Source organism: Hylobates moloch, unplaced genomic scaffold (assembly GCF_009828535.3).
Source record: "Hylobates moloch isolate HMO894 unplaced genomic scaffold, HMol_V3 SCAFFOLD_19, whole genome shotgun sequence".
Lineage (NCBI taxonomy): Eukaryota > Metazoa > Chordata > Mammalia > Primates > Hylobatidae > Hylobates > Hylobates moloch.
Window position 1 is genome coordinate 11964145 of NW_026652294.1, and position 9160 is coordinate 11973304.

Consider the following 9160-nt stretch of genomic DNA (forward strand, 5'->3'; position numbering starts at 1 on the left):
GCCGCCCTGAAAAACTTAAAAAAGAAAAAGAGAACCCAGCTTCGAGTGGATTCAGTGGCTGGACTGCACCAGGATCTCTTTATCTTTCTTAGCCCGGTGCCAGCAGACAGCTGCTCGTGACGCCTTTGTCCCTTATGTGAGTCAGTGCAGGGAGCACACACTTATCTGCAGGTGCTGAAGGCTCCGTCCCTCTAGGGAAAATGTGCTTAGCAGAGCATCAGCTCTCGCACACTGGGGCAACAAAGTGGTTGCTCAGAGGGCCCCATCCTGCTGCCTCTCACGGTGGATGGTCATGGGGACCCATCACACAGCAGTCTATGCCGTGGAGTCGGCAGGATGATTTGACAAGGCCCCGTTCTGCCTCTGTCTGATGGAAACTCCACAGTGGCACTCTGCAAGCCATCCACAGCACCGAGGCAGCCCCACAAGCCCCTCTGGGTGGGGGAATCACAGATGTGGGGGACATCTGTGCTTGGCCTCAAGGGCAGGAGGATGTAAGAAATAGGGAGGGGGGCCAGGAACAGAGGCTGATGCCTGTAATTCCAGCACTTTGGGAGACTGAGGTGGGAGGGTTGCGTGAGGCCAGGAGTTCGAGACCTGCCTGGACAAAATAGCAAGATCCCGTCTCTACAAAAAACAAAAATTTAGCCAGGCATGGTGGTGGCCTGTAGTTCCAGCTACCCAGGAGGCTTAGGTGGGAGGATTGTTTGAGCCCGGGAGGTCGAGGCTGCATTGAGCCACAATCGTGCCACTGCCCTGCAGCCTGGGCGAGAGAGCGAGACCCTGTTTCTCCAAAGGAAAAAAAAAAGAAGAAGAAGAAGAGCTGAGGGGGAATAGGGAGCTCAGGCTGCATGCAGGGGTGGGAGCAGCTGAGTGGATAGAATGCAGAGATGACTGGCAAAATGGGTCGTGCCTGAGAGCTGGGGGCCTCGGATGCTGCAGCTAGGAGTTAGGAATGGATGCTCTGTGCACTAGGATAAAAGGGAGTTCCGAAAGGTCTGTGAGCAGGAGAAAATAGGACGATAGAGATAATTTTAGGCTGTGTCCAGGGAGCCAGACCCTGGCAGGCGATGGGGAGAGGAGTCGCCTGCAAGAGACAGGTATGGGAGAGACCACAGGACGGAGTGATGGAGGGGAGAGGAGGGGCCAAGGGAGAGAAAGGCAATGGGCTGGGATTCTGGAACTCTAGTAGGGGCAAATGAGAAGCAGAAAGCAAGTGCAAGGTTTGGGGGCAGAACGGTGGGTTTGGCTTTAAGGCACCCACTAAGTCAGGAGACTATCCTGGTAGCTGGGTGTGTAGGATCTGGCCTTGGGGGGGATCAGACTGCAGGTGGTAGTTTGGGGTTACCTGCAACTGTGACTCCTCAGGAGATGTTACGGGGGTGACAAGTCCTCACAGACAGTGTACTTGAGACCCTTTCCCAGAGACAAGCTCCCCCATCTGTGTCCTGTGGGGTGGGTGTGCTCTAGTTCAAAGTCAGCCTCAGACACCTCTCCTGGGCAGTGAGAGGTGGGGGACGGCCAGGGGTCCGGCAGCCATGCTGGGCTTCCCAGCTTTTCCTCCACAGGCCAACCTCTGCCCTCCTGGAGAGCAACCCCAGCGTCAGCCGCAGCGCCTGCTCCCCTTCCGCTCCGGGAACCAGAGTGTGCCTGGCTTTTGGTGTCTGCCACGTCCCACCCACAGCTTCCCAGCAGCTGAGAAGAGGAAACCCCCTTCCCCCAGCTGGGGCAGGGAGACACAAGTGAGGGCCCCCACTCTGCTGTTGGTGGGGCCTGGAGCCAGGGCAGGCCGGGCGTGGGGGTGGCACCTGTCTAGGATGGGCTCCCTGGTGCACGCCTCGGTGCCTCTGCTTCCCCCAGCAACACATTTGCCTCTGTCTTCTCCTTGGGGCTGGGAGGCGGGGCCCCACCTGCCCTGCTCTTCCTTGAGCGCCTACTGTATGCCAGGCACCATGCAGATGCAGGAACAGCATCAAGCCAAGCAGACTCGGTCTCCGTCCTCCATGCTAATAGGAGACGCAGTTGGCAATGTGAACACAACACAGAGTGCGTGCTGCCGGAAGGGACGGCGCAACCAAGTTCCTGGACCCAGACTCTGGACAGGTGAGGAAGAATTGCTAAGGATGCATCCTCCAGCTGAGATCTGACAAGGAAGGAGCTAGCTTGACAAACAGGATGGGGAACAGCATTCCAGGCAGAGGGAACAGCATAGGAAGAATCCCTGTGGTAGGAAGGAGCCCCAGGCATTTTGGGAGCCAAAAGATGGCCATTATGGTAGGACCCCTGAGGGCAAGGGGGAGCCCAGTGGGGGCCGCAGGAGGCTCTTGCTAGGTACTTGGTAAATAGGCTGGAATATGTCAGGGAGCTTCCCAGGAAGACTGCTGGTTGGGAGTTAGGGGCCTGGAGTTCTAGCCTTAGCCCTGCACTACTTTGCTCTGTGACCTTAAGCAAGATGCTTCCCCTCTCTGGGCCTTTGGGTAAATCCTGATGCCCTGACTCATGATACTCTGATCCCTGAACGCTCAGAGCCTTTGCCCTAGATCTTCCCGCCTCCCCATCTGCACGTCACTCAGACCACAGTGTGGACGTCACCTCTCCAGATGCTACTCTGACCACTCTCAGCGCCTGGCTCTCCCGCTGCTGTTACATCACCCTGCTTTGTTTTTGCTGAGCTCATCCTGCAATCTCAGATGCTCCTGTTGGTCCTTGTGCCTGTCTATTGTCTGTCTGCCCCTTGCCCTGGAGTTCTGTGCCTTCAGGAACTATGAAATTGTCAGCCAAGTTACAGAAAGATGCACCCTCCCGGGAGTCCTACGGCTCTGAATTCAAACTGTGCCTATCCCCAGTTAATTTGGTCTGAGGATGTGGGCAGGCCACTCAAACTTTCTGAGCCTCAGTCTTCTCATCTGCAAAATGTATCATGTCTATTGCAGGGAGTTCTGCACTGGTTCTCCTCCACCCTGATGTAAAGTCCTCCTGTTGCCATCCCATCCCCAGCTCTATTTGCCATTTCAGGAAGTGGGGGTAGCCAGGGACCTATCCAAGTCAAGCTCACCTGCCTCTGGGAGCCCTTGCCTCAGCATGTTTTCGGCCTATATGTTCTCGCCTGGGCATTCAGGAGGAACCCAGTTTTCTGCGAGTCAGATGGCAACCCTAACCCCTTGGGCTCTTCAGGAAGCAGTTTTAAGCACAAACCAGGTCACTGGCCTTGTCTGAGGCAGGATCTGTTATTCTTTATTCATTCCACAGATGAGGAAACAAAGGCTCAGAGACATTAAAGAATTTTCCCAAGGTCACCCAGAGAGATGGAACGGGGCTGAGACAGGATTTCAAGCCCAGCCAGGTCTCTTCATTCCTCTGCACACAGCCATTCCTCGTGTCTGCTACATGCTCACTCCACATCAGGCGGGATGCTGGTGGCAGGGGTGTAGCTGTGAACTCACTCTTTGATTCATGCCACAAATGCCTAGAGCACCTTCCATGTTCCAGGCACCAGATATGCCCGTGACCCCCAGGGTGATCCAGGAACATACACACATATGAGAGGACACGCTGGCGCATACCTAAGCTTGCATATGCACAGACACGCATGCAGAGACGCACCCAGATATCCATGCCTACAAGCACTCATAAATACAGATACAGACATAAGCCTCCATTAGGACACTGACATCCAGGCTTCAAAATGAGGTAAGAGAAATACACATGCAACACACATGGGTATATAACACACATCAGCATGCAACGTCCATCAGCACACAGACCTCAGCCACACACCCGTGGGGGCTCAGAAGCAGCCCACACACTCAAGCCTTTCTTCCTCCCCTCTTGCTACCACGTCTTGACACCCCTTATCCCCAGTGTGTCAAGGGAGCCCCATTTGGCCATAACCAATGCCTCATCTGAGTTTGACACCCCACCCCACCACAGTCACAGCCCCCGGCGGCTGGGGCATGTGACTTCCCTTCCTGGGCAGCGCAAGGACCTCCAGCCCATCCCCAGAGCGTGGACGCTTTTGGCCTTGCCACCAAGGTCCCTCCCCTCTCTAAGAGGCTGCCCTTCCACCACCCCAAATCCTTCCCCCAAAGACAACCGAGAGACACAGAGGCTTTAGAAACCAGACAAGTTTTAAATATATGTTTGCACAATATTAACATTAAATATACATCATAAATAAGCCTTATAAATATAAAACTGATAAAAATTGATAAAAATCGATAAATTAGTCATGTCCCTCCAAGGAATTGGCCTCGCAGCTGCTGAGACCGCCCCTAGGAGGGCAATGGCTCTTGGGTGAGAAAATTCCAGGATCCACCACCAGGGGGAGCAGCCAGCAGCGAGGCCCCAAGACTGGGGCTTCCCGGCGCTGGGAGGTGGGTCTGCTTTTACAGAGACCTCAGTGTACACCTCCCAGCGCCATTTGCACCACATGTCCTGATTTACAGATTTTAATATCCACCTTACGTCAGGGAGTCCAAGCAACCGACAGGCAGTGGGGGCCTTGTACAGCCTCTAACTCCCTAGCTTCACAAAGAGAAAACAGGTCCAGAGAGGTAAAGTGACCTGCCCCAGGCCACATGACGACTTCGGGGCTGGGCTGGGACCTGAGCTCCATTCCCTGGACCCCCGGATCAGGGCTCCTGGGACACCCTGTCGCTGTTACAGCTGCCTAAAGTGAGGTCACCCAGACATCCAGGTGTCTGGCTTGGGACGTGATGAGGCATAGGAGGCCAGCTCAGGCTGTGACCTCCCCTTCAGAACCACGGAAAGGAGGAAGTCTGGGGGCAACGGCCCTGCAAGTCATGAGAGGGAAGGACTGGCAGGCCTCGGGGAGCAAGGCAGGGGGGCAGTCAGCCCAGCCATGAGTCAGCCTGTGTCATCAGACCCCTGAATCAATGGAAAGTCGGCCCCGCGTGGCCTGCCCGGCCACCCCACTGGGCCTGGGGAACTTGGGGCTGAGGGGGTGGTGCAACAGCCTGACTCTGACCCCTCTACCAGGAGGTAGAGGGGTCTGCCCAGCTCCCACCTCTTAAAGTGCACTTCTCAGTGGCTAGTAGCAGAGGGGAACAGGTTTGGGGACCTGGGAGGTGCATCCTGCGATGGTTCCTCTCATCCACAGAGCACCTGCCGCATCCTTCACCAGCAAGGGGTGCTCCTGAGGCTACCGGGGCAGCTGTCCCCTGGGCATGAGTCTCTTGCCTTTCCTGGAGGGTCTGGTCCTGTGCATCCCCTTCTGCAGGGCCTGGTGGGGGCTGTGTCTCCGGCTCCGGTTCGGGCTCTCCCCCCACTTGATGAAGACCCGCCCCACTGAGTGCATGAAGCGATGGTAGCCACGCAGGAACCTGCAGCCCTCCAGCTTGCGCTGAAAGGCATCCAAGGCAGGGGTGGGGGTGGGCGGCTGAGAGGCCCCCCGGCCAGCCTTCGTGGGCTCAGCTGTGTCTGAGTTGTCCAGCAGCTGGGCCATGCAGTAGATGTTGTTCCTAAGCCCAAGGACGTTCGGCCTCGCCATCTGCAGCTTCTCCAAGTCCTCGATGTTCAGCCCAGACCTCTCCAAATCCTGGGCCTTGGGGAGGTGCTGCTCTAAGTCGGCCAGTCTGTGCAGGACGCGGCCCAGTGTGGCATTGAGGGTCTGCAGGAAGCCCCGCCTGCCCAGCCCCCTCAGGGTCTCCTCCCTGGGGAAGGCCCCGGGGCGCTCCCTGCAGTGCTCTCTCAGTTTGGGAACATCCAGGCCTTGGATACGTATCTGTGGGGAACAGGAGGATCTTAGGGTGAATGCTGAGGATCTGGATCACACTCACAGACAAGTCAGCCTTGAAATGCTAGACCTCATGCACCCCTATCCAATCTCCCACTGGATGGATCCGGAAACTGAGGCCCGAGAGGGAAGAGGACCCCAAGATCACTGCAGGAAAGGTCGGAATGATGTTGCAGAGCTGGTGGGATGCCCGTGGGGAATGTGGAGCTTCAAGAGGGCTGGACTCTGTCTTGCTCACTGCTATGTCCCAGTGCCTAGACCAGAGCCTGGCAGGTGTGCAGTGTACACTGAGTAAGCAGATGAGCGCGGTGATGGCGTCTGGAGTCCCGCCCTGGGACCACAGAGCTAGGGAAGCTGGAGGGCCAGCCTTAGCTCCTCAGGGTTAAGGCTGGAATAACACAGCGACTCAGTTCCCCCACCTGGCCATATGGAGTGGGGCTGGGCCTGTTCTGCCTGCTTCTCACTCCCTTCCTAACCCCATAGTTCTCTGAGACTCAGATGCCACAAGGGCCCACGTGCTTACATAGGGGTCCAGGAGTCTGCTGGTGTCCTGCATGAGATCTGTCTGCTTCTGGAGCTGGCCAAGGAGCACATGGTACTCTTTCGAGCAGCTGCCTATAGCCGCCATGCTCGCCATGCTTGGAAACAGGAGTGCAAGGACCAGACCTAGGGCAGAGAAGAGGGGTGTCACCTGACTTGACGAGGAAAGCCACAGATGGGAGCCTCGGGGAGGGGGTCAAGAGGGCCTTGAAAGTTGCCTCCTTCATCCCAGACTTTGTGTAGTGGAGGGCGGGGGCTGGGCACTGTGTGGCACGGTGTGTGCACAGGTGTGCCCACCAAGGCCACCATCATCTCCCCAGTAAGTCACTGCCCAGGGTCTGACACAGCAAGCAGTGGGAGGGACTGAGACAGTGGCTGCGATTTACCAAGTAGGTCTTTGAGCAAAGGCTGCAGTGCCCGGCTGGATCCCAATCTTGCCTACAGCACGGTTCTAACCTCGGGAGCTGACTCTCTGCAAGGTGGGACTGGCTCCCTGCAAGACCACTGGGCTAAAGACCAGCCACTGTCCTAGGACCTGCCTTGTCAGCTGCTCTGGCCATCCAGGTAGATGGGCCTGAGAGGGCTTCAGGACAGGCAGCCCGGGAGCAGCTTGTGCCCTCAGCTCTGTCTAGAACCAGGAGAGTCTGCCTTTTCAACCAGAGGCGCAGCCTGGAACAGATGTGGAAGACCTTCCAGTCCATGTCCCCACTTTCCTGACAGGTAAACCAAGTCTCAGCAGAAGGTCCTGCTCAGGTCACACAAGGCCAGGGCTCTCCCCTGACCTCTCATGCCTCCCTCCTCTCTCCATAAGTGGCTCCTTCTGTCAGGCCCACCAGGGATGCTGTGAGCCTGTCAGAAGGTGTTGGGGGCGGGTACAGTTACCGCTCATCACCACCCCCAGCGGGGCACCCGCAGCCACGTGGTCAGAAGGGGCCTGTGGCGCAATGGCCCGGAAGGCAGTGACACCATTGTTCCCGTCCTAAGAACCATCCGGCCCTTTGGGGAAGACTGGCTGCTGGGGAGGGCCGAGGGGCCGGGCACCCAGGCATAGCGACCCCAGGGCACCCTCGCCGCCTCCCCAGGTATCTGCTGCCGGGCTCTGGCAGGGGCCTGTGCCTGTGGCAGCGCACGTGGGACTGGGGTTTCTGTATGGCTGTGCATCTGAGTCTGTGTGCGGCGTGAGGGAGACCTGTTCCATTCACCGTGGGGACTCTGGTCTGCATGTGGGGGTTCCTGGGCTGGTGAGATCCAGGGCTGCGGATGACGTCATATGGCTGTGTGCTCATGTGGCCATGTGGGTGTGGCTGTGTGTGCTGTGTGATTGTATGGGCTCTGGGGCTCCCAGGCCCGGCTGACTTTCTATTCATCCTGGGCAAGCTGGAGGCCCCACAACCCCTCCACACCTCACACCACTTCCCTGACCAGCTTCTGAGCCTCCCTCTCCTGCCCAGCCTCTTCGCCCATCCTATTCTCTCACCCCCTGGTTCCCAGAGTTGCCTCTACATCTTGACATCACCTCCCCCTGGAAGCCTTCCAGGGATGCCCCTTCTCTACCTGTGGAGAGGCCAGGTTCTCAGTGGACCGCTCTCTCTGCCTGACCTCCTGGCTCTCTCCCCTTCTCAGCATCCTTCTGCCTGGCACCCAGCCTCCCCAGGTCCCGGAGGGCAGAGGGTGCCTCTGCTCCCCACCGGCGCCCGTGGACAGACCCAGCAGGCGGGTTCTGGCGGGGAGGAAGGAAGTACTTACTGAGCAGCGTCCTCTGTGTGAGCGGTATCCCCATGCTGGGTGCCCGTGCTCCGGCCCGCGCCCGCTGGGGGTGACACCTCTCGGCTGGGAGCCCTGCAGGCTGTCAGCCACTTTATGCCCGCTGGGGCGATTGGCCAACACCTCATGAGGTGGGTGGGGATGGGGAGGGGGGAGGGCAGGCCTTCTGGGAACATGACCCTAAAAACCAAAATTTCCACGGGCGGCCAATGGGTGCAGGGCGGGTGGTATGCCCGCTCCTCCTCCTGTTTTCTTCGAATTCGTTCTTCGAGGTCAGCCCTACGCCCAAGGATGATGTAAACCGCAGCCTCAGCCTTCCTGGGGTGAGTGGGGAGGAAAAGGGTCCATACCATCTTCGGGGAACTGGGCCAGGGATGGCCAGGAGGGACTTCGAGCTGGACCTCTGGAGGCCCCAGGCCAGTCTCGGCCCAGGAGCCATTGGTCTCGCAGGACATGGTGGTTGGGGGCTGAGGGGAGCGAGACATCTTCCTTCTTGAGTGCCCTTCCTGCCCTCTCGCCGGGGCTGTTGGGACATCTGTGAGCGGAAACCACCGGGCTCTGGGCACAGAGCCAGACGCAGGCTGGCAGCCCCGAGATTGTGGTTCAGGCCCCAGGACCAGCATCCCCCAGCCCGGCTCCCGACGGTCTCCTTTCCCACATCGTGCACCCTCTGCCAGGCCCACTCCCCAAAGCCAGGCCTTGTCTCTGTAGACAGGCACCACTGGGGAGAACTGGACACTTGGAGCAAGAGAAACAGGAGGCCAGGATTCAAGCCTGCTGAGGTGCTGTGTGACCTGAGACAAGTCACTTAACCTCTCTGGGCCTCAGAGACCCACAAATATAAAATGAGGAGGAGAAAAGCCTTTCCCAGCCCACCTCACAGGGTTGCTGCCATCATGGACATAAAAGGAAAAGATCTCTGAAGGAAAAAGCAAAGATGAAGGTCTGATTCCAAGTATTAGCTGTCGAGGGGGCGGGATGGGGGAAGGAGGAGATGGGGAAGCTGTGAGCTCAGAGGGGAAGCCGGGGAGGGGGAGTTGCCGCCTTGACAGTTGGGGATCAGGTTTCACTTTCTCTGAAAGATAGCAATCTTAGGTTGGT

At 57.9% G+C, this 9160-nt stretch overlaps 1 protein-coding gene across 1 annotated transcript; it reads right to left on the reverse strand.

Moving 5' to 3' along the window:
- Window positions 1-4109: 4109 nt before the first annotated feature.
- On the reverse strand, window positions 4110-8127 carry OSM (oncostatin M). Its single transcript, XM_032138380.2, has 3 exons — window positions 8042-8127; window positions 6279-6421; window positions 4110-5743 (listed from the first exon to the last, which is right to left on the reverse strand). Exons 1-3 carry the CDS (start codon window positions 8073-8075, stop codon window positions 5162-5164), a joined length of 759 nt encoding a protein of 252 aa, XP_031994271.1. The 5' UTR covers window positions 8076-8127; the 3' UTR covers window positions 4110-5161.
- Window positions 8128-9160: the final 1033 nt, after the last annotated feature.

What these genes read in the sequence shown, in the direction of transcription:
- OSM (XM_032138380.2), bottom strand. Translation starts at nt 8,075, where the DNA reads ATGGGGATACCGCTCACACAGAGGACGCTGCTCA. An exon ending in CACACAGAGGACGCTGCTCA is followed by an intron (nt 6,422 to 8,041) that starts GTAAGTACTTCC and finishes TCTCTGCCCTAG; the next exon opens with GTCTGGTCCTTGCACTCCTG. An exon ending in GCAGACTCCTGGACCCCTAT is followed by an intron (nt 5,744 to 6,278) that starts GTAAGCACGTGG and finishes TGTTCCCCACAG; the next exon opens with ATACGTATCCAAGGCCTGGA.